Consider the following 25,369-nt stretch of genomic DNA (forward strand, 5'->3'; position numbering starts at 1 on the left):
CTAACTAAAAATAATATGCTGAATTTGTTCTGCTCACCATTCCTCCCCAAAGTGCACACTGATGGCAGATACACTTCTTACAAGTCCAGCAAAATACACTAAGTTTTTCATGGTGATTTTCACATCTATATATCATGAAAAGAAAATACAGTTATAAATTAAATAAACTAGAATTGGAACATAATTACCTCAACAAATTCCTAAGTTTGGGCAAACAGGTTGGTCAATTTTAAGCAATTATATCTCAGGAAACAATATAAAATGTGTTCCATAGCTTCTTCTGTAAATTAAGCTAAAGAACTACATTGGAACACAATTTTCTTAAAGTAGTCTTCATTAATCTATAGAAACTTAGAATCACATGAAAAATGCAGACTAGTTTCTGAATAAAGTACAAATATAAACATCATTTCCTAGTATCACTATAGATCAGCCATTTTCAACCTTTTTCATCTCATGGCACATACATAAACTTATTACTAAAATTCTGCAGCACACCAAAAAATTTATTTTTTACTGATTTGACCAAAAAAAAAAAAAAAGGTATAATTTTGATTCATTCACACCCAATGGCTATTGTTGTGTTGGCTGTTGTCATTTTTTTACTTGTCAATCTAAGGGAAAAGAGGTGAGTGTCCCTGACTGAAATAGTCAAGTACTGCATGTTTTAAAAATTCTTGCGGTGCACTGGCTGAAAACTGCTACTACAGATGATAAATTCTAGCCTACTACTACATTTTTGGGCAAATCAGATTATGTGTTTATATCTACATGAGCATGTATGCATGCACAAATACTTTTCCTACATGTGCCCAATGCTAACAATAGGATGAAAACTGAATTCAATTTTAAAGTTTTCCCATGCGCGCTTTGGCAGTTCGTATACCAAAATTGGAACAATACACAGATTAGCATGGATCTTGTGCAAGGATGACACGCAAATTCATGAAGCATTCCATATTAAAAAAAATAAAATAAAATGTTTTCCCTTAAATTGGATGTCTACGTGCAAAAGAACGAAGATGAACCTGATTATGAACTGCATTCACCGCCACCAAATTCCTATGTTGAAAGACCTAATATAACCGTACTTGGAAATCAGGCCTTTAAGGATGTTAAATAAGGTCATAAACACGGAGGCCTAACTCAACAGGACTGACGTCCTGACAAGAAAAAGATGCCAGAAGAGTATAGGAGCAGAGAAAAGGCCATGTAAGGATACAGAGAGAAAAAGCCAAGTCAAGGAGAGGTCTCACCAGAAACCAAATATGACAATACCTCAACCCCGAACTTCTTTCCAGCCTCCAAAATTATGAGAAAGTAAAATTCTATTGTTTAAGCAACCCAGACTGTGCTATTCTAGTATGGCAGCCCTAGTGGAGATTAGTTGCAGACAATGTGAACATCCTTAACACTGCTGAACTGTACACTTAAAAATGGTTAAGGTAGTCAACTTTGTTATGGGTATTTTACCACAATAAATTTTTTTTCGTTTTCTCTTGCCTTTAAAAGAGACTGTTGCACTTGTTTTGTTCATCACTGAGCTTAAGAGAAAATATCTAAATAGATCTACATTTTATACTCTCATTTATAAGTAATATGAATATCAAATAGAAAATTAACAAATGAAGAAACAGCATCCTACTGTCTGGACACTCATTTAGAATGATTTCCACACCACCAAATTTAGGATGTATCTTTTAAAATATAGGAAATTTATCAGAACAATTCTTACTCAATGACCTATAGGCACCTTCAGCAAACCCAAAGGGAGCCAGTAGGCATCAAGAGGCAAAGAAGAGAGATTAGCACATTAGCAACTGTGGTAGTTCCACTCTTTTTATCAAAAGCTCTGATAAAAGAAGCCAATCAAGAGTTAGAAGGATCTTTCCATATAGTAATACCCACACCACATCAGAAGAAAAATACCTGTGTTCACCTACAAAACTAAAAAACAAAACAAAACAACTTTCAATAGTTTCATTAAAATAACATATAACAAAATCTATGAAATACTTAAAGAAATTGAGGACATACTTGTCCTTTTCGTTTTCTTCATGTTTGGTGAGACTACAGAGCTGAAGAGTATCAAGCTGCTGTGTTACTTCTTCTGCCCAACGACAGTTTACTAGTTCTCGTAGCTGGAGTGGTGCACTGGAGAGAAGATAGACACATATATTCTAATTAAGGAATCTGAGATCATTTTCTAAAATAAATACATTCCAAAGGTAAATATGTGAGGTGATGGATATGTTAACTAACTCATGGAGGGGAATCCTTTCACAATGTATACATGTATCAAATCACCAATTAAGTATCTTACAGTTTTTTCAGTTATATCTTAATAAAGCTAGGAAAAAAGAAATTATCAATTAAGAAAAAAATACACTGGCTATAAAATGCAATTAATCAATTTTGGTGAACATAAAAAAAAAAAACCACAAAAGAAAAAAGCCCACTACATTTCTCAAAATAGAGCTCACAATCACATTCATACCAAATTACTATTAAGATAATGATGCAATGAAAGTATGTTTTGCAACTTAATTTTATGTATGTATTTTTTAACTATCTTTACTGATTTCAGAGAGAGGAAAGGAGAGGGGGAGAGAGAGAAACATCAATAATGAGAAAGTCATTGATCGGATACCTCCTGCACGCCCCCGACTGGGGACTGAGCCCACAACCCAGGCATGTGCCCTGACTGGGAATCAAACCTCGATCTCCTGAATCCTAGGTTGATGCTCAACCGCTGAACCATACCCGGCTGGGCTGCAACTTAATTTTATGTTAACATATCATTTAAAAAAATAACTAAACAAAAAACACTGACAATTCAGATTACAGATTGAATTCTTAATTCCTTAGTCTAAAGCAATATTGTCAAAAATGATAGCTACTAGCCACATTATTTAATTAAAATAAAATAAAAATAAAATTTCATTACAGTCACACCAGACATTTCAAGTGCTACATGTAGCCAACAAAATGGATAGCACAGCTATAGAACATTTGCATTATTACAGAAAGTTCCATTTGATAGTGCAGGTATTCTTAAAAGTTAATATGGCCCTAGCCCATCTGGCTCAGTGGTTGACTGTTGATCTATGAACCAGGAGGTCACGGTTCAATTTCTGGTCAGGGCACATGCCTGGGTTTCGGGCTCAATCCCCAGTAGCGGTGTGCAGGAGGCAGCCGATCAATGACTCTCTCTCATCACTGATGTTTCTGTCTTTCTCTCCCTCTCCCTTCCTCTCTCTGAAATCAATAAAAACTATCCTTCAGTGCAATCTGGTATCATTATTTGAAATAATCAAAACTGGAAACAATCTAAGTGTCTCTCAATATAAGCATAAATAAATCAATGTATGGTCACATAATAGGTAAATCAAACATTTTCTTAAATGACATTGTGTACATCAAGAAAGGTACCACCATATTTTATATTTAAAAAGCAAAATAGTATTATATCATTTCTGTGTTGTAAGAAAACAATTACATGTATACATATCAGTATATACATAGAAAAATGTTTAGAGGAATAGATAACCACCCAACAACTTCACCTGAAAGGGCTATTTCATTAAAAGACTAGGTGGAGAATAACAGAATTAGAAGACTTTTTATTTTATATTTATCTATACTATCAAGATTTTTAAAACCAGAAACCTTTTTATTTTTTAAGTTACACGTTTTCTAAAGGAAGATAAGCAATGTAATGCATTCTACATAATTCTAAGTCAGATAAAGTAGTTTGCATTGCTATCTCTAGACAGATTACTTGTTTTCTTTTCAGCTGTATTCACAAGAGAGGAAATGTAGCAGACTGCAGAAAGAATTTTATGATTAGAGCACACTTGGACTCCATCACATTATTTTCCAAATTCACAAATGATCACAGCAAAACACTTACCGGCAATGAGGACATTGAGCTCTCTGCTCTGTCAGCCAGCGCTAAGGACGCCAAGAAAAAAAAAAAAAAATTGATTGTAGAAACACCATTACTTTAGTTTGTACATACTGAATACTTATATACCAGATTTAATAAGTTTAACTCTCTAGTGCCTGCATTAATTATAGAGATACTTATAGAAATCATAGATGACCTACTGTCTTCCTCTCATTATCATCGTGACCAGGACAAACTTTCAAAGGGACAGAACTCATCCCAAAACAGTTAAGAAGCTACTCTCTCATAGGAAAGAAAGTGACCCTAGAACTATCTGGATCTCACAGGGAAGATGTGAATAATCTTCACAAAAATAATGATATTGTCACGACCACCTCCAAACATAAACCACAGGGTTTTTCTTCTACCTAACCTACCCTAGAATCCGCGAGGAAGTTTAAGGAACTACTAAATTCCTTTTTAGAAAAGCAAACTAGTCTTGAAGCACATACATTATATATATATATTAGACCTAAAATACGAATAAGCAATATAGCAAAACTTTGTCTTGAGTTCCACAGTTCAATAACAAACATCTACATAACTTTGTTTCCTCAAAATTATAAAAATGCTTTACAAAACCTTTTAATTATAAAATGTCTCTACTAAACCTAAATTACATGAATCTAATCGTTTTAATTATTACTGGATAGGGAGCAGTATCACACCATACACAAAGGAGATGCTAATATTTTCAGAATGCCCTTCCAAAAACCATATTTATGGTTAAATATTTTTTGTTTTAATAGTCTGGTAAATAGGTTCAGAGGTAAATGAGTTAACTATATAATCCTATACCTATGTATTGCCAGTATCTGATATTTCTGTTTATCCCTATGTACTTCTATAAAAGAACATAAGCTTTTACCTAAAGTCAACTAATTAGTTCAGAAATAAAATTCCCAAGGAAACCTTAGAGGAAAATAAAAATTAAAGGCAAGAGGGAAAAGGTACTTCACAGCAAAATAAATATATAAAGCTAGAAGAAGAAAATAGATGGAAGAGGACTCCTCCATTCTTTATAACCTTGAAAGTTATTTCTTTGGTCCCTTGGCAAAAACAAGATTTGGGTCAAGTTTCTTCCTCTGAAACAATGCTCCGCTAAAGTCATAGCACCCCCCCAGGGTTGCTCTCAGCCCACACCTCCCTAGCCTCATCTTCTACTTTATCCTAGGGGACCCAGCAAAATTAAGCCTGTAAATGTATTTGGTATCTCACTGCCCAGGATATTGTCACTACCTCTCTTCAAATGGTTTATTCCTACTCATCCTTTAGATTTCAGTTTATATACCACTTCCTTCAGAAAGCTTCCCCTGACTCTATAGAGACTATTTTAAATACCACTGCCATGCTCTACCACAGCAACCTGTACTTCTCCCTTCATTGTGCTTATGGTCTCCCTTCTCCTGCTTCACTGTAAGCTCTATAAAGGTTGGGGCCAATTTATTTTTTTAATATACTCCTCCCATCCAAACAGGCTTACTGTTGCAATATATACCACTCTTGACATCAGATCTGTGTATTTGCTTGTACAGTCCCTCTCTCCATGTGCTCTCACATGGCAATGTCCATTGATTATAACTATAAAACTTTCCTGCCTATCCCAAGCTAGTGACCTTTCCCTTCTCTGTATATAAGTATGTGGCATTTTTACCTTGTATTCCACAATCTAACTTAATCACAAAATAAATACAGCAATTTTAATACTTTGGGGAAAACAACTGTTTCTTCCAAACCAAAACCAAAGGTAAGAACCAATGAACAATATTAATGCATAATATTAAAGAAACACCTTTATAGTAATTCCTCCACATTCAACTGAAGAACTAATCTCTCTCTCTCATTAACTGGAAGAATCACAAGCTTTAGACATCTCCACAGTACTAAGCGATATACATTGATGGTCTCCCTATTAAGGAACATTCATTTAAGATATTTTTTAAAAGGGCACAAAAATGTAAAGTAAGGAAAAGATAAAGAAAATAGTTAATTTCTACAATATATCCTAAATACATGGGGGGAAAAAATACGACTTACCCTGATACAGCTGAAACAACAAAGCTTGGAGCAATGAGGACATAGGCGTGCATCCCGCAATTTCTCCATACAGATGAAACAACGGAAAACCTCAGCAATGCTCTGAAAATAATAAAAGATGCAAGGCCCACCAGATTAGGCTACTGAATCAAGAGTAAAAAAGCATGATTAAAATAATTCACGTGACATTTACATTTATTTTGGGCTGATAACATTTGTTTTAACTTTATTCCATATCAAGACTTGGTTAGCCAAGGTCCAGAGTACCTCAAAACATCTAAGATTCACAATGGCTCTATTCTAAGGAAAGAATATGAAATGCAAATAGAGACTTATGCACAAATATTTTCACTGAAGCATTAATTATAATAGTAGAATCTGGCTGGCTCAAATAGTAATTAAATTATCAGTTAACATAGATTATGATACAATCAATACAAATATTTCAATTATTTAATGATACAGAGAAAAAAAAGCAAACTATATAATTAAAGGAACAATATGGACTTTTTTCTTTTTGTGCAATTTCCCCAAGGGGGATGAATTGCTTTTATAATTTTTTAAAAAGTTTTAAAAAGGTACATATCCTAATAGTAGTGTACTTTTGATCAATGCCTTGGCTGGGTAGCTCAGTTGGTTAGAGTGTCATCCTTATTGGCCAAGATTTCAGGTTCAGTCTGGTCAGGGCGCTTATAGGAATCAAGCAATAATGCATGAGTAGATGGAACAACAAGTCGATGTTTCTCTCTAAAAATTCAATTAAAGCCCTGGCCCATGTGGCTCAGTTGGTTGAGCGTTGTCCCATGCAACAAAGGGTCTCCGGCTGGATTCCAGGTCAGAGAACAAGCCTGAGGTTTCAGGCTAGATTCCCAGTAGGGGGCAAGAAGGAGGAAGCTGATGGATGTTTCTCTCTCTCTCTCCCCTTTTCCCTTCCTCTCTCTCTAAAATCAGTAAAAACATATTTTAAAAAACTAAAATTAAAAAAATTAAAAACATCCTCAGGAAGGATTAAAAAAAATTTTTTTTAATTTAAAGAAACTAATTCAGAACCCAGAAATCTGAATTTCTGCCCTGATGCTGCAACCAAGTATCTACTTATTTCAGACTGAGATTCTGCCTTTATTGAAAATTTTGGTGGCAGTTCTACCAATGCTTTGGGAAGAAAAAAAGATCATGTAAATAGAAGAAACAGTATTATCTTTGCAACAAGCCTCATATGAATCAATTTAGGAAGTAACTGAAAAGAAAAACATAATTAAATGTAGGTTATATATTTTAAGTTTATTTTTACAGTAATCACATTTATTTTTAATCCATTCCAGGAGAATTAAACTCTCCTAAAACCAAGGTCAAATTACCAAACCTTTATAATACTTTCACATGAGGAATTAATAAGAAAATTACTCGAGCCTAATTATGACTCTGCAGGCCAGAAGAACCTGTGAGGTGCAGATACTGGGGGCGGGGAGGGAAGACCACTGCGTGAACTAGTTTCAAATACAGTGCCCAGCAACATCGCTGCCCTTACTAAGAAGCAAGGATTTAGTAAGTACTTTAGTATTTAAAAGGTTCAAGATTTGACAATTATTATACATTTATGTCCAAAAACCAAATTTTTTTTTTTTTTTAATCTTCCTAGCCTTTACGTAAATATCCCAACCATTTAAAATCATAGCTTACGAGTGTCGGATATAATAGGTTGTTCTGGCAAACTACAGCCAAATAGGATAGTGAGAGTGTATGTTCATTCAATCTAGGAAGGGCAGAAGTCTACCAAATGTACCGCTAGGAGGAATGATTATCCATTTGGAGGGCGATCTGGATCCGCGCAGAACTCGCAAGAACTGGTTGCGAGTGGCAGGGCACGTCCACGTAATGAATTTGCAGTTTTGCTCTGCACAGGCTGTAGTTTGCAAAAAACCCTGTGGGGATGAGGACCGGTGCCAGGACAACCTGAAAACGCCAAGATACGCACCACCTGACTGCGGGAGCGGTCAGAGCACAGGCACCTGAGGGCTGCAGAAGCACGGCGTCCTCCGCACCTGGCCAGCCCTCTCCTCGGCGGCAGCGGGGCAGTCCCTACCGGAGGGACTGGGGCAAGGCGACCCGATTAAAGAACACTCAGCGGGTGGCGGCGGAAGACTAACCACCAACCTCCTCAAACCTCCTCACCTCCACGCTCTGTTCATCCATCGCCTCCGTCTCTCGGCGGGGCCTTCGGCGACCCGCGGAGTCCGTGGTCTGACCTTTTAGGCGCCGGCCCGAGGTCGCCAGTTCAAATTGCCGCGGAGAACCACCTGGCGCCCACGTCAGGAGGCTCCAACGACCGCCCCACTTGCGCGCCCCATCGCTTCAGGTTCCGCGCCAGCTACCCCCACTTCGCCATTTTTATCCGCGTGCCCGCCCCAGGGAGTAGTGGGAGAGCTAGAGGTGGCAGCAGATCTTTCCTCCCGGCTCAGCCGCCCGCCGGGGACCGCGAGGCAGCCTCTGCCCACGTGACGCGGGGCGGGCGCGCGCGTACGAACAGCGGCTGAAGCGGCGCCTCAGGTCTCCAGCGAAGGCGCTGCAGGGAATTCACAAACACCTACGGTAACCAGGGCAGCTGGAGGCGCGGCGGCGCGGGGCGCGCATGCGCACAGAACGCAGCGTTAGGGGAGCGGAGCGGAGAGGCGGGTACCTAGTTCCCGCGGTGCCGAGGCGCACACGAGATTTGGCGGTTCAAAGCTGCAGGAATGTGAGCCTCCGACCCCTGGATAACACGGGCCCTGGCAGGGCCCCGCCCTTCGGGGGTGTGGCCTCGCCCCGCCCATCTCAAAGTTGCGCGCGCCAGAGCGGAGCCACGGGGAGCGCCTGTGATAAACGTGAACTGCGGAGCCGCACCCCTGCGGCGCCAACAATACCGCGTTCTCTGCCACCTCTGGGGGCTGCAGGGGGTCTATGGCTCGCCGCTAGCGAAACCGTGGTGCAGAGGCTTTCTGGCTGGTGGTATTTTCTCCAGGAGGAAGCCCAGTCTCAGGTTTTTGAGACTTCCGCTCCACCCATCGAAGCGAAGCTCCAAATTCTAGAGCCTAGAGCGGTGGAGTTTCTCATTTCGGGGGTGGGGGAACGGGCCCACAGATTGTGTCGACGACGGAACACCCACAGCACACCCTGCATTTCTTGCCGCTTGAGGTGTGCTGTCGCCATGAGACTATACAAAGTGCAAAAGGTATCAGCTGTATTCAGCTTTACTATATTGGCGGCCGCTTTCCACAATTCTGTAGCCTAGATGTTTTCAATATTGCAGGAATTGGAGGTCCGAAACCAGGGGCGTGCATCAAATCCTTAACTTGAATTTGATTTTTTCTTTCTGGTTTGTTGCAAACTATTATACGTAGCCCAACCTAGAATGCATGTGTAGAGAATCAACAATAACCTAGAAAGTTCTTGAATATTAAAGCATTTGGACTTTATAATTAGTGGGCAACAACTTTTTTAACTACGTGAGTCGTCGACAAAGATAATTTAGGAAGGTTAATTTGTGACTGAAAATTCTTATACCAAAAATTATTTATGTATAGGAACAATATCGGTTACTAAGGTGTAACTTATTTTTCTGTAATTTAAAAAAAAGGAGGGGGGCTTTCTTGAAATATTCAAACTAGACAGGACAACTTTAACTGGAGCTACTCTCCTAACCCTGTTTGTCAGCTGTTGTAAGTTGGCCAATGGGCAAATATATGGCCATAACAGAAAATTTAAAAATTATATTAAAGTATAATCTGTAACCCGCAGACCTAACATTTGATGCATTTTTCCTACTCCTTTCAATGCCTCATTTTCATTACACATAGGGAAATATAATTTATTGAAGGATTATTAAATATCCTTCAATATTTATCCTTCAAAACCAAATAGCATTTCATTATGCTTCCAACTATCCAGGCACACAGAAGTTAAGTGATTGGCTCAGAATCACACAGCTGGAATTTAACACCTGCTATTTACATCTCAGATACGATGTCAAAGCCTAATCTTAACTTCAAAACTGCTATATCTGCTTCCACTCCCCCATTCAGCATTTCCCAGAACAGTAACAGTAATAATTATAGGCAACTCTGACCTCTTACTTTCCTATTTACCTGCTATTAGCCAGATGTGTGTGTATCGCTATTATAAATAATCCTGTGGTCAACATTTGTATCAAGATCTGTCCCTACTTTGGACAATTACCTTATTGTCAAGTTATTTAAAAATAAGTAGAGAAATACATACAAATACACACAAAACTGGCAAGCAGCAGTTGCCAATGCTCTTCTGATTTCAATTTCTTAGCTTTCACATAGAACAAACAATTACAGTAATATAGGCTGAGGAGAACAAAGGTGGCATTGAAATACAACAGGGACAGCCTAAAACAGCATTTGAAAGCAGAACTCATGCTGCTCAACATTAGCAAGCAGAAGGAATAGGACAAAAATAAAAGTGAGGCTGTCACAGAAAAACCAGTTTATTACAAAAGTTAAGTTTTATGGGCGACCATCGGTCACACAGCAGTCTCACCGATAATGTGACCACATACATCTTCAATCAAAATTTTCAAAAACAAAATTCTATACATATATATAAAATGTATAATATAATACAAATATTTTTTCTATCTTTTAATTTCCAATGCATGCTCATTCATATTTGACTGATAGTACATAAACATTCTTTAATGATAGCCCAGGACATCTGTTATCCTGATTATACAAAAACAGATGCAAAATAATGTTAAGACTTTCTTGCCTAAATTGCAAAACTAAGCGTGTTTGCATATATTATTTAAATGCCTTTTTTCCCACTCCATCCTTTTGACTGAAATTTATTCATATCTGCCCTTCTTATACTCCTCTTTCTTGTGAAAGGCATCAGTATCTAGTTACCCAGGCTAAATCTTTTCTTTTACCACACCCCACCTCTAGTTACCAACTGCTAATAAGACATCTTCCTAAATTTCTCTGGAATTGATCTCTTTTCTCCACTAGGGTTCCCTTTTGCAAGTCTATTTCTTCATAAGTCTGGCATGTGAGATTTTAATTGCTGTACTGCAGTTTTCTCTTCTTCGGTAAGTGGTGACAGCTAGAAAACAAATGACAAAGTATTTAAAAACTGTTAGAGGCTTCAACTATACTTTAATTAAAAAGAAACTAAAAAAAAACGCCTTTAAAGGCCGTTACTTTAACTTCTTTATTACACCAATGTTTTCATAAGCTCATGCCATGTATATGGTCACAAATTTAGGAAAGCAGGGAAAAAATAGATTATTTGACTACCTATGTACAAAGTACTTTGATGTTTGAGCTTCCAAAGAACTTGCAATTAAACTGAAGAAACAAGACCAAGAAATCAAACAATTTAAGGACTACAACTGAACAGAACCAAAGAAGTCAAGTTTGAATGCCATATGTAAAAGTATTTTGATAAAGAAAGGTGAACAAAAATAATCTGGAAGATTCCTCAGAAGTAGAAACTTGGGCTAAATTTTAAGGATAATTAAGATGCTTTTAGCTGCAAGTAAAAGAAACATTTCAAAATGGATATTAAGAAAAGTTATGATTACAAAGTAAATACAGAAGGGCAGACTTCAGGGCTGGTTTATCAGCAGATAAGGGCTCAGTTTTTCCCATCGGATATCCTTGATGGTGGCTTTCTCCTCAAGCTGACAGGAAAACAGATCTAGCAGTGCTAGGCATCACACCATACAAAATGTTTAGAAGAAGAAAAGTTTTCTCAAGGCTCTCTCAGCAGTGAGGAAACTCACTTCCTACTTCCAGACTTTCTCTCCTCGCATGTCATTTGGGTTACAAACCTATTCCTGAATCAAGTTTAGCTAAAGGGAAATCCATTCCCCTTGCCAATCGGGCACACACTGAAGCTGAGGGTAGTGCCAACTTTATCTACCTCAGGCATGAGGCTGTGAGGGACACACATCTCAAGAAAATCGGTACTCTGTAAGGCAGGAAGGGAGAACAGATGCTGAGAAAACCTGCCAACAGTATCCACAAAAGCAGGTAGGAGCAAAAGCAAAGGGGAGAAGAGAAGCTGAGGGGAACTTGTAAAGGATTTTCAGAGCACCAACAAACAGGCTGGATGAAACAGTGTTATATGGGGAAATAAAAGAAGGCAGAACCTAAAGAATCACTCACGCAGTTACAAGTCGGCCTAACTATATACAGTGGTCCCAATATATGTTCCAAGACCCACAGTGGATGCCTGAAATTGGAGAGAGTTCTGAACCCTATATATAGGGTGTCCCAGAAAAACATACACACTTTAACAGCTGATAGCTCAATTTTGAAAATGAAGTGTATTTTTAATAAACACTGCCTTTATAACTATTCAAAGTGTGTGTATACATTTTTTGGGACACCCAGTATACTATGTTTTTTCCTATACATACATACCTATGATAAAGCTTGATTTATAAATAGGCATAGTAAGAGATTAACAATAACCAATAATAAAATAGAACAATTATAACAATATACTGTAATAAAAGTTCTGTGAATATGTTCCCTCTCAAAATATCTTCTTGTACTGTACTCACCCTTTCACTTAAAGGAAGCACTTTATGGCTTCTCTTTGGCATGTCCCAATTGCCAGCATCACTACTCTTGCATTAAGTAAAATAAGGGTGACTTGAACACAAGAACTGCAATCCTAAAACAGTTAATCTTATAACTGAGGCAGCTACTAAGTGACTAATGGGTGGGCAGGTAGCATATATGGAGTGGATACGCGGGACAAAGGGATGATTTCCATCCCCAGGCAAAATGGAGTGGGACTGCATAAGATTTCACCATGCTAGTTAGAACAGCTTCAAATTTAAAATTTATGAATTGTTTATTTGTGGAATTTTCCATTTGATATTTTTGGACCATGGGTAACTGAAACTGGGGAAAGCAAAACTGTGGATAAGGGGACTACTTTAGGTCATCCCTAGAGACACTGCCAAATCTAGAACACCCCGTAACTACATAATTAGAATCTCTAGGGCAGTGCTGTCCAATGGAAATGTTTGTGATATTGGGAATATTCTATATCTGCACTGTCCAATCAGTAGATAAAGAACTGAATTTTTCATTTTATTTAATTACTTTAATTTATATAGCCACATTTGGCTATTGGATGGCCCAGCTGGTTTGGCTGATCAAGCCAACATTTGCCCCAAATTCATATGGATTAAATGAAAAACAGTCAAACACCTTACCTTATTGCAGCTGAAGTAGTTACAGAATTTCCCTCCTCTATCTCAAAAATAGGAAATGGTATTATTCTGGCAAGACCTTGATTTGTACAAATCTATGTTGTTCTTTGTGATCACTGTTCAAGAGATTTCAAACCATTTGTTTATTAGTCTTCAGCCCCACTGGCATGGCTCAGTGGGGCTGAGAGCTGACCCATGAACCAGGAAGTCACTGGGTGGGTTTCCAGTCTGGCACATGCCGGGGATTCTGGCTTGATCCCCAGCAGGGGGCATGCAGGAGGCAGCAGATCAGTCTCTCTCAACCTGATGTTTCTATCTCTCTCCCTCTCCCTTCCTCTCTCAGAAATCAACAAAAACATATTTTAAAAAATAAAAAAAAAGTCTTCAAAGAATTTTCCCAAGAATTAACCAGTATAAGATTTGTAGAAATTTTTCTTATTGAACACAAATGTCTTGAAGCATCAATGGAATATCACATAACTTTTAATGCCTTTTTAATTTTCTATTTATTGCTTTTTCTGTACCACTTTGTAACCTCAATCAGAAATATAACATCTATGTATTGGATCCAGTGGAGAGAATTTTTAGAAAATATTCAGAATATCATTTTTTTTCTTTCTTCACTCGCCAAAATTTATTCTGTGCTTCAATAAATGTATGGATTTCTATACATATATTTTGGTATGTACAGCCAGAACTACACTTAATCTCCCTTCAAGATTTATTTCCTTAGAACAAGTTTATATGCTTCTGCTGTCAGGCTCTGATCACATACAATGAAGAACATGTGATTTGAGTTGTAGTTATGAAAGGTTATCATATACATACTTTTTTTTGCATTCTATATATTAGCATGTGACACCGCCCTTACTGGATTTTTATTTTTTAATTTTTATTTATTGATTTGAGAGAGAGGAATGGGGAGGAAAGGGGAGAGAGGGAGAGAAAGAAAAATCGGGAGAGAGAAAGAGGGAGAAGGAAACATCGATTTTTGTTCCACTCACTCATACACTCACTGGCTGATTCTTCTATGTGCCCTGATCCGGGATCTAACCGCAACCTTGGGGCGTCGGGATGATGCTCCAACCAACTCAGCCACCCAGCCATGTCCACCCTTACTGTTTTAAATTCCTATTCCTTATTACCTCTGTGCCCTTTTTAATTGCTCTTTCTTCCTCCACTATTCATCTCCCCATGACATAACAAAAACATCTAAGGTATCATTTTATATTTTTAACCAGGTATTGTTTCCATTGGCAAAAAATATAATAAAGAACTCTTGATAAAATTGGCCTGGGAAATCCACCTTTGAGATTTACTCTAGCTTCAAGCCCATAATTCAAGTATCGTACAACATAATCTAGTGCAGAGTTGGTAAATAAATATCATGATGCTGCCCCTAGTAGCACGCCCACAGCAGACAGCTTCTGTGCCTTGCCCAGACATAGTTCTTTAGTATAGCACTCTAAACAGCTATGACCAGTTAATTGATTGTTGTTGGCACCTGAGATAAAAATGTATTGACCATCTTTTGTCCAGATAATTACGTTCTATTCTATAATTCCACCTACAAACAGTATATCTTTTCTTTCAAAGGCTCCCAACTTTGTCTTAATAGTAAATGAAAATACTACCAAATCCTTCAGTTGGCTCTTCAAGATGTTAGTGTCTAGATCAGCAGCTCATATTCCTTTTTTTTAAACTCCAACATATCTGAAGAGTTTTACAAATCAGTGATAGAGGCTCACAATGATAAAGATTCTTACACTAAATGAGAAGGGGAGGGGAACGGGGAATGGAGGGAGAGAGGGAGGTCAGGCTTATCCAAGCCCACCAACCCAATTAAAGGAATAGAGAACTAAAAAAAAGTCAGTTATAGATGCTTCCCAGATTTCTCAGTCTCACTAGTTCTTATAGAACCAACAGAGCTGGTAGATTTAATAAATATTATCACCTTTCTCTTCTGCCATGGCTACATAATCCAAGACAGCATACCTCTTAATCAACCATGCCACGTCCACATGCTCATTTTAAAATAAAAGGAGATAATAAAATAAAAGGGAATCAAGAAAAATCTCATTTCTATACACAGTTCAAACTGACTGCTGAATTTTAAAATGAAAGTTACTGAGGGTTTACCTTTCAAAGCAATACTCAGAATAAAAACACTACAAATCCAACATGTCAACTGAAAGCATTACCTCCAGGTCTGTTTGCTTTTGTAGTTCTTGTATCGTGGTCATAGTCTTATTGAAAGTAGCACAAATGCGGCTCTTAGTCTCTTTCTGCTCGTCAGCAATTGGCTTAAAGCGTGCATGCAAAGTTTGATATCGAGACTTTATTGCTGACAATTCCTGTAAGAGTGTAACTGGATTTTTCTACATCAGGAAAAAAATTGATATATATTAAATTGTGGAAATGAAAAAGTAAGCTTCGTTTAGTAATTAAAATATATACAACACGTTCTACCATCCATTCAATCAAGCACTGTATTTTATTATGCAACTGTGTAACAAGGATGGAGAAGGGGAAGAAGTCTAAGACCTAGATTCTATTCTCAGGGGATTTAAAGCCTAGGTACAGAAGTACAGCATAGGGAATATAGTCAATAATATTGTAATAATTATGTATGATGTCAGGTGGGTACTAGAATTATTGGGGGGACCACTTTGTAAATTATATAATTGTGTAACCACTATGCCATACACCTGAAACTAATATAAAATAATACTGAAATGTCAATAATTGAAAAATAAATAAATTTTAAAAGCCTACGTACAGAAATAGCACACAAAAAAAGCAATATTAAACAGCAAGTAAGGTCACTTTATATACATATTTGATGTATAGTTCACAACAATGAATTAGTTTTTCTAAAATACAATTCTAAATGCTATTCAGATGATGATTAAAGGAACAATATTGATTTGTTGTTAAATAAGACAACTTGAAACCACTTATAAAATTCTTAAACATACTGCCATGGGGCTAAAGTGTATATAAATACCAATTCATTGACTTCACTATAAAAACTCATGCCAACCCAAGCAACTGTATTTATATATTATATTGGTTTTTCAAATTCTTTTTGGAATATAACCACTATTCCATAAAAGACATTTCATTTCAACTGGGTCCTTGCTGCCACTTGGTAATTCCTTTCATTCCCTGATGGTTCCTTACTTAGCAAACCCTCCAAACTAGCTATTTCAAACTTTCTCCACTTCCTCCAATTTCCATCTACTCCTTCCTGCCATAAGACCTATTTTACTGAGAAGGCAGAGAATTCCATCTCCCTGGCTTTTATCCCATCTTAAAACATCTATGGACATTCTCATCCATACTCAGCCCCCTGACACTACCATTGTTATTGTTGTTTCCTCCCCACATCCCCCATAATTTAAATTTCCTATTATTTCAATAACTTTTTCAATACACTGACTCAAATGGTTCTTTGGGCAGTCATTAGGCGGTACCACTGAACCAGAATTGGTTGGTTGGTTGTTCTTCAATCAGAGAGAAAGGAAGGAAAAAAAAACCAACAAAGGAAAAGCTAAGTCAGTTAAGAAGCTATAACAGTTCTAGTAAGGAGTTAGAATGTTCAGTAAAAACTAAATACTCACAATGCTTTCCCAATTGTATATAAAATATTATTTTAATTTGCACTTCCACTCAATCAAAAAAATTTTAATTGTATAAAAATTTTTGAAAACCTGTGAAGTATGATATTTCTTGTCTTCTGGTAAGTGCTATCAGAGATAAACATTAATGATTCAAGTAGCAAATTACTGTTAACAGACAATGCTTAAAAACTGCTTTCATCTCCATGGGCACGTGTACAAGTAGTTATGGCATATAAACAGAGTTAATATTTCTAAATCAACCTAAACTTAGAATAACTAAGTACAAAAATTTATGTAAAAACCACAGTTCACATAACAAACTGAACAATACATCATCATTTTCTTTCAAAGGCTATCATTACTGCCAAGATTTCTCCCCTCTTATTTAAAGATTGCCCTAGAGGTATCTATATTCTCTGTCACAATTTCAGAATTTCCACAATGGCTCGTATCTCCTGACACAATAGTTCTTGTTTAAGGGTTTAAAAAAGCTACAAATTTCCTTAACTTTGTGTACAATAGTATGCTCTAGTATGCTGTGACCAAGTTTCCAACATAAAAATATTTTGAGATTCTATAAATTTAGTACTTAACACTGTAATTGTTATAATCATTACTATTAGAAACACTATCAGAAAATCTTTTGATAAAGCATTCTGTTAAACAGACACTGAGTTTGCAGATTACCTCGCCTGCTGAATCAGGATGATTAGTCTTGATTTCATATGCCAGCCTGTATTGAATGTAATCCAGATCAGAGTCAGCTTTCTGGAACTAAAAATCAGCATTAATCATCATTTTGTGAACCAAAAGACTTAGTAATAAACATGGTACTAAACTATTCTTTCTTTTCTCTTTATATTTTTGAGTATTTTAATAATGTGATATACAACTAATTTTGAAAATACGGAAATAAAAGAGTACAAAAAACCTCCATGGTCTATAATACCCAGGCTCTATTAAAAATTTTTAAAACTAGTTAACATTTTGAAAATTATTTCTCTATGCATCTCTCTTAGATTTCAAGCCAAAATTAAAATACCAAGAAGCCAGTGTCATATGTTAATACAAGAACTAACAATGGCTTCAAGAATTCCCTAGGGTTACTGACACACTCATCAGTTAGGCATTGGTTTTCTATCTCTGGAAGGAAAAGTGGTTTCAAATTAAAACACAGAACAAATTTATTTTCAGGGATACTTAGTTTTCATTATCTGCAACCCCGTTAACCACAGAACTACAGATTAATGTCACAAAGACCAAAATTAGAGATCTTAGAGTCACAAATTATACAAGGAAAGCTGCATATTCCACAGAAGTAGCAGTCTGAATAGCCCCAATTTGAGGGTAAGTCCTAGCATGGAATCTTCACTTGTAGTAAACCTCTAAGGGAGAAAAAAGGGGAAAGCTGCCACAGGCCTAAATATGTGTGTGTACATATAGGAAAGCTGTAAAGGATATCTAACACAGTGGGAGAAGTGGTTTATGTGAATGTGGCTAATCTATCAATTATTCATAACTTTTGGAAATTCGCGTCTTTTACATGATCTTAAAGCAGGTACTGTCCTGTATGTGTCAGGCAAACACCCATGAGTTTGAGATGGACGGCCTAAGTAGTCACTTGTCATTAGTGAAGTCAGCAGGGAATACGCAGGGGACAAAAAAGGAAAAACGACGCCAACGCAATGCTGAGAAACAGAAGAACAGTAAAGATTCTCTGATCCGAACCCTTCTTCTTACAAATGAGGAAAGAGACTGTGACTTGCCTCTGGTTCTATTTTCATTACTCTGTTTTTTATGAAGTTAGACCAGAGTTACATATAACATTAAAGTCAATAAAAGTCACATAGATGGGGTGGGGGGGGGGGGGGATGCAAAGACTTTACCCTAAATTGAGGGATCTCAATGTTATCAAACTTAGGGCCAGAAAGAGAAGTGGCACAGAAGCATATCTTTACTTTCTTTATCCTTGGCTACTCGTTAATAGTCAGGACAAACAACATATCCTTCACTTATGAGATATTTCCACATAACTAGACTACACTGCTAGAATGGAATAGCTACATACTAGTAAGTGAATGAGCAAGTTTCAAAATTCAAACAGCAGCCTAGATTAAACCAACATATTTCAAAATTGTGGCACATGATGCCAAGAAACTCATTGGCTTAAAAACAGCATCATTTATTCTCAATAAGTGATCTGACTAGGTTCAGATGCTCTAGGCTGGGCTGAGTTTGGTGGCTCTGCTTCTCACTGTAGTTCTGTGTTGCTTGGTAGGACCTTGCTCCAGGTATCTATCATCATCCTTCAACCAAAAGACATTCTTTTCATGGAGACAGTAGAAGCACAAGAGGAAGCAGAAACACACAAGGTCTTTTAAGGCCCAAATTCAGGGCTGGCACACTGTCAATTCCTACCCACATGCAATTGGCCAAAGCACATTCAGAGGTGAAATGTACTTTACCCATCATGAAGTCATGACAAAGATGTGGGTACAAGTTCAGGTTTCCCCCTGAAGTAGAGCATTCCTGAAACCTTTTTAGTAAGCCAAAATGGAGTAAAACAAGGAGTATCCCTCCCTGACCTTTCTGAAAGTTCACTTTACATCACTTTACTTTTACAAAAGACCTACATTATTAGCACTGTAGCAGTTTTTTACATAAAAGGGAAAATTCTCTTCATACTTCTTTTGGTTAGCAAAAAAAACCTTCCAGTTATAAAATAATCAAGTCCTGGGGATGTAATGTACAGCATGGCAGCTATAGCTATTAATACTGTATTATATATTTGAAAGTTGCTAAGAGAATAGATTTTTAAAGTTTTCATCAAGAAAAAAGTTTCAATTCACTTTTTCAGAGAAAACAAATGAGGTCCTCAAATTACGCAGTTTCTCCCCTCAGTCTCTCCCCATGTAATATCCTACATTATTAAAAAACAAAAAATCTTAGTCCTAGCCAGTTTGGCTCAGTGGTTAGAGCATCAGCCCGCAGACTGAAGGGTATTGGGTTCAATTCCATCCAAGGGCACGTACCTTGGTTGCAGGCTCAATCCCAGGCCCAGTCAGGGCCATAACTTTAGCTATAAAAATTATTCTCTTAACGTGTGTCAGGGCACAAGCGGGAGGTAACAAATTCATGTGAGACATATCGATGTTTCTCTCTCTCCCTTCCACTCTCTGAAAAGCAATGGAAAAAAATATCCTAGGTGAGGATTAAAAATAAATAAAAACACAAAATTCTACCCACTGCTCTAATAATCTACTAGTAAATGGTAGGAAATTAAAAGCCAAAGAAGAGGAAAACAGCCATACTTGAGGCCAGGGAAGGTAATTCAGAAGGATATTTTATATAAAGTTGGAAATAAAATTTTATATACAAAACTTGGAATAAAATGATTTTATGATAAACAATCACATTCTTCATTCCCTTCAATGATGTCCTTGAGTCTATGCCTAACATCTCAGGTATCCTACTTCTACCTGATAGCTATTCTCCCAGCCACTTTATAAAGACATTTATTTAACAAATACCTTACTTTTTTTCTGAAATTGAATGCATTTAGAACACATGTTGTAACTGTTCTTGCTCTACTTTTAAGATATAAAGCACCAGTAAAAAGCACACTAAGCAGATTATTTTTTAAAGTATAAAGAACTAGCCACTGAAAATTGCAAAACACTGAGAGAAAATTTTAAAGATCTAATAAACGGAGAGATAATCATGCATCAGAAGACTCAATACTGTTAAGATATCAATTCTCCCCAAATTGTTTCTTTAGATTTAACATAATCCCAATCAAAATCCCAGCAGGCTTTTTTGTAGAAATTGACAAAAAACTTATTTGGAAATGTAAAATAATTTAAAAGTTTTGGAAAACAAGAGCAAAGTTTGAGGTCTATACTAAATGATTTCAAGATTTACTGTAACAGCTACAGTAATTATTACAGGGTGATACAACATAATGCAACAAAACAGAGTTCAAAAATAAATAAATCTACTCATACATGCTCAATTGATCTGTTAGGAAGGACCCAAGGTAATTCACTAAGGAAATGATACTCCTTTCAAGAAATGGAACCAAAACAAGGGGATATCCATATGCAAAAATAAAGACCCTCCACACTTGATACCATATACAAAAATTAACTCAAAATGGACAAAGATCTAAATATAAAAACTGAAACTATAAATCTTCTAGAAGAAAACACAGCAGTATTTGTGACGTTGAATTAGGCAAAGATGTCTTACATAGAACAAGAAAGCATAAACCACAGAATAATAAAACATAAATTGGACTACGTCAAAAATCTGAAGTGAGAAGGCAAATAACAGAGAAAATTAAAAGACTCTTATAATGTAATAATAAAAAGATAAACAACTTAATTTGAAAATAGGCAAAATATTTGACACTTCACTAAAGAAGCTATACCGACTGCAAATAAGCACATGAAAATATATTAAATATCATTAGCCATTAAGAAATGCAAATTGAAACTCTGAGGTACAACTACACACCTATGAGAACAGCTAAATGAAGACTGACAATACAACATGTTGGTGAGGATGTGGAGAAACTGAAATCCTAATACATAACTTTGGGAGAGATTTCAGTAGTTTCTTATAAGATCAAGCATACATTTATCATGCTGCCCAAGAAAAACGAAAACATTATGTCCACACAAAGACTTGTAATACAATGTTTGTAACAACTTTATTCATAAGTAGGCAAGTGCTGGAAACAACCCAAAGTTGATAATCTAGTGAATGAATAAACAATCTGTGATATTCTATACAAAGGAATATTACTCAGTGATAAAAACAGTCCAGCTACTAATACATACAATGTGGACAAATCTCAAAGCATTATGATAAGTGCAAGAAACCAGACACAAACACTGCATGCTGTATATAATTCCATTTACATGAAATTCTAGAAAAGCAAAACTAGAAATCAGTGATTGTCAGGGAGTTTGGGAGGAGGAGGTTGACTGCAGAAGGGCATGAAAAAACTTTTTTAAGTTGATGGAATGTTCTAGATCATGGCTGTGATGGTGATTACATGACTGTATACATTTGTTAAAACGCATCAAATTGTACACCTAAAATTGGTGAGTTTTAGTGTATGGAAGCTATAGCCTAATAAAACTGATTACAAAAAATAATGCTGATTCACACTTTATTATATCTCAATTACAAAAAAAGAACTTTAAATCAAGCATTCTTAAGTTTTAAATTTGAGCATTTACTACACAATACACAGATTAAAATATGAGGCAAGTTATCATAGGAAATATACAACTGACATTGTTTTCATCACTTACTAATTCATCTTAAAATTCAATTAGATAAAACCTGAGATTTGCCAGAGCCTATCCAAATCTGTGCCAGAAAGAAGCAAATTACAAAGTACTACTCATTTAGATTAGCCATAACAACTTCAGCTATAAAAAGTATTCTCTTAACGTGTTTCATAATGCATTACAATAATGAGTTTTTAATTAGTTAAAAACATTTTTTTTTTTTAATTATGAGTTTCTAAAACACTTTTGGTAATAAAATTTTTTGTAATACAAAAAAAGTTTTCAGGAACAAAGATTTTGGTAAATTACACACAGATACTGAAGATGTAAGGCGAGAATCAAAATTCTGGTGTGCATCCTGCTTTCAGATGCTTTGACAATACTATTGCACTGCTAGTGTCAAGTACAGTAGTGCAATAAAGTCAGAGCATTTGTTAGCAGTAATAGGTAGAAAAGGAACACAAGAGCATCTTGCAACAGTTGAAGCTTCAGTGAGAAAAGAATTTAAAGAATTTAACTGATTATGAAAGGGGATTTTAAAATTTCAGTTAACCCCTAAAACATCATAAACATAGGACAAAATCATCTCCCTTTCAAACTTAAAATCAAAGAGAAAATAATAATGGGATAATGGGGAGTGGGGGCGGTATCCAAGATTTAAAGATTTAAGTATCAGGTTTCCTGGAATTCAAGCCAATTAGCATCCTAACCTTCTAAGTGGTAAGACACCATTCAAAAGTCAGATGTAGGCCCAGAAATAGAAATAGTATTATAGTATCACATTGTACTACCTTTTGCGCACAATCAGTACCACAAAAGAAGGACACTGGACAAATACCCCTCATTAAGTGAAGGAAAAGAAGTTAGAGAACAAAGACACCCTACAATAAACTTATTCCCCCATTAATAATGTTGATTGATGGAAAAATACTTTCCATTATTTTCACTAACCTTCGCTTAAATGGTCCAGTTCAACTACTTAGTTGGATTGGCCTATGAAGAAATGAACTAAAATTCAGGACAGCTGGAACATGAATGTCTTGACCTCAAATCCTAGGCCACATAAATGAGATATTAGATATTTCAGCTAAAAATCAGGGGATTGTACAGAAAATGATTTACCTTTAGAATCTTAGAAACCAAACTGGTTCACAGATGCATGGAATTCAAGACCTGCTTTCCTGTCTTCCTCTTTTAAAAAGATTTTTTAAAAACTACCCCATCATTCAAACATCTAAAAGTCTGAGTCTGGCTACCTCATAATTTTCTAAAATCTACTTTTCAAGATGTACACGTAATCATTTCCCCCTTAAAATAAAATATGTTCAATCTAAACAAAAGTCCTGTGAGAATATTGACTCAATATATTGCCAAGTCTAGAAAAGGCTTAATTGGTACCTCAACTAAACAGCCAATTTGAGGGGAGAAAAACTGTTAAAAGCAAAATTAGTATCATTTAGCATATTACAATTAGGCAGAAAGTGTGGATATGGAGGGAGGAATTCAGAATGGGGGAGAAGAGCAAGGTAATGTCAACATATATGCCTGTTGATAGAATCAAACTACTACAATTCTTTAACATGTTTTTGTGGTTTTTTGTTTTTCTTTAAGACAGTTAATGACAAAAACAACAATATTTTAAACTAAAAGTTCATTATTTGGGTTTATAAAGCTGTAGAAAATCCTCCTTTGCCATTTCTCTCCCTACCTATCTCCAACCCCTGCCCCACAAGAAAATTAACACTCAAAACGCTAGAAGTAACAGAAAATTCAAATCGAATTTGTATATGAGGCACTACAATTCATTAATACATCAGAAGAAAATAATAAGTTATATCAAGGTCTCACATTTTCTGGGGGAGGAAATAGGGGCGAGAATGGTATTCAGTTTCTTCCAGGATCATTACACGTGCAGATGTTAAAGTGACCCCGAGACTCGGCTTGCAGAGGGCAACACAGGCACAAATGATACCTAAGAAGTAATACCAGGGAAAGGCAAGGGGAAGAGGGGAGGATTGTGCAGGTGGAGAAGAAAGAAGATTTTGGCCTCGTTACTTAATCTTATTTTTCTTTTAACGAAAAACCGACGGGAGCTCAAATGATGGGTGCGTCCTCCAAATGACACGTTTTAAAGGAAGACAGCCCAATAAAAAAACAACTGGTAATGCAGAGGAGAAAGTAGGACTGAAGATAAAATGAGAGAACTAAAAAGAGAAGAAAAAAGCGCGGGCGGTCAAGCTGGTAGTCTAGGGATGGGAGGGAGGGAATAAAGAGGACAAGTGAGAGAAGGATCCATAGGAGAAAACTAGGACAGCTCTCCAGCTCGGCGCCCGCGTGCAGGCCAAGCAGCAGCGGGAGGCTTTTCCAAGCATTCGCCCCCGCCCCCTACTTTCACAAATGAATGAAACTAGGCAACTCGGGAGCAAGGCGCCTTCCTCGTCGCAATCCCGCCCGCGCTCCGGGAAAGGAGCTCACGGCTCAGGTGCCCATCGCTCTCTCCCCCAAGCAAGCACTGCCGGACCCCTTGGGGCCAAACAAAAACTGGTCTAGGGGTTTCTCGGCAGCTAGGAAGTTGAGCGCGCAAGTCCAGCATCCTCTCACAGACTTTCCCGGCCCGCCTGGGAGGATGCGAGCAGTTAGGACCCGAAAGGATTTCTCTCCGCCCCACACGGTTGATCCCCACCCAACCCCACCCTTCATCCCCTTTTTCTGGAGTGTGAACGACCTCTTCCCTTTTGGGGGCGTTTTGGGACCATTCCAGTCTCGGTTTGTGGGGGTTTTTTGGTGGGAATACAAACGTCTGCACCAGCCACTGCTCCTTGAGGGGCGGAAAGGTGAGGGCAAGGAACAAAAAATTCCAGTGGCCCCACACCCTCAGCATCTCCCGCCATTTCCCTCACCAGTTTCCCGGATGTAACCCCTTCCCCCTGCGGCGGTTAAAAGACCGAGAGGCAGGGACTCCCTTTGGTGCAGGAGGAGGGAACTGAGGTCTGGTCCAGCCTCCGCCGCCCAGGGTTTCCGGCGACTCCGAATTGCGTCCCACTTTGGAGGCCATCGGGGAAAAATAAACTACCCAGTAGATCTCCTTTACTTTACACTCACCATCAATTCCAGCTTATCGACCTCCTCCTCCATGTTGAATAGTTGACATTCCTCAGGCCGCCGCGGCGCTTAAGGCGCTAACCATACTAGCACTGAGGGTCCCTATTGGACAGCTGTCACTCAACGT

General features: G+C 37.3%; 2 protein-coding genes and 1 pseudogene across 8 annotated transcripts in view; 1 reads left to right on the forward strand and 2 right to left on the reverse strand.

Moving 5' to 3' along the window:
- The window catches only part of TRIM37 (tripartite motif containing 37), a 161,286-nt gene extending 152,717 nt beyond the window's left edge, over window positions 1-8,569 (reverse strand). For 6 of the 7 annotated variants that reach the window (XM_016210664.2, XM_016210663.2, XM_016210662.2 and 3 more), the window contains exons 1-5: window positions 8,159-8,569; window positions 5,987-6,088; window positions 3,914-3,954; window positions 2,038-2,154; window positions 38-125 (exon numbers count right to left, since the gene is read on the reverse strand). In XM_016210664.2, coding sequence (XP_016066150.2) covers window positions 38-125; window positions 2,038-2,154; window positions 3,914-3,954; window positions 5,987-6,088; window positions 8,159-8,179 — 369 coding nt within the window. In that variant the 5' untranslated portion in view covers window positions 8,180-8,569. Of the gene's footprint in view, window positions 1-37; window positions 126-2,037; window positions 2,155-3,913; window positions 3,955-5,986; window positions 6,089-8,158 lie in introns of those variants that run through there. The other variant, XM_016210665.2, reaches the window with a different exon arrangement.
- Window positions 866-965, forward strand: LOC148091284 (U6 spliceosomal RNA; annotated as a pseudogene).
- A 1,882-nt stretch (window positions 8,570-10,451) lies between the features above and the next one.
- On the reverse strand, window positions 10,452-25,323 carry SKA2 (spindle and kinetochore associated complex subunit 2). Its single transcript, XM_016210668.2, has 4 exons — window positions 25,243-25,323; window positions 17,528-17,614; window positions 15,419-15,595; window positions 10,452-11,089 (listed from the first exon to the last, which is right to left on the reverse strand). The coding sequence occupies exons 1-4, from the start codon at window positions 25,273-25,275 to the stop codon at window positions 11,021-11,023; spliced, it is 366 nt and encodes a 121-aa protein (XP_016066154.2). The 5' UTR covers window positions 25,276-25,323; the 3' UTR covers window positions 10,452-11,020.
- Window positions 25,324-25,369: the final 46 nt, after the last annotated feature.

The sequence above is a fragment of the Miniopterus natalensis genome, chromosome 17 (genome assembly GCF_054644295.1).
Source record: "Miniopterus natalensis isolate mMinNat1 chromosome 17, mMinNat1.hap1, whole genome shotgun sequence".
NCBI lineage: Eukaryota > Metazoa > Chordata > Mammalia > Chiroptera > Miniopteridae > Miniopterus > Miniopterus natalensis.

Coding starts and splice junctions, on each gene's coding strand:
- SKA2 (XM_016210668.2), bottom strand. CDS start 25,275: ATGGAGGAGGAGGTCGATAAGCTGGAATTGATG. Junction 15,596..17,527: donor ATCCTGATTCAGCAGGCGAG/GTAATCTGCAAA, acceptor TTCCTGATGTAG/AAAAATCCAGTTACACTCTT. Junction 11,090..15,418: donor AAAAGCAAACAGACCTGGAG/GTAATGCTTTCA, acceptor TTTGTTTTCTAG/CTGTCACCACTTACCGAAGA.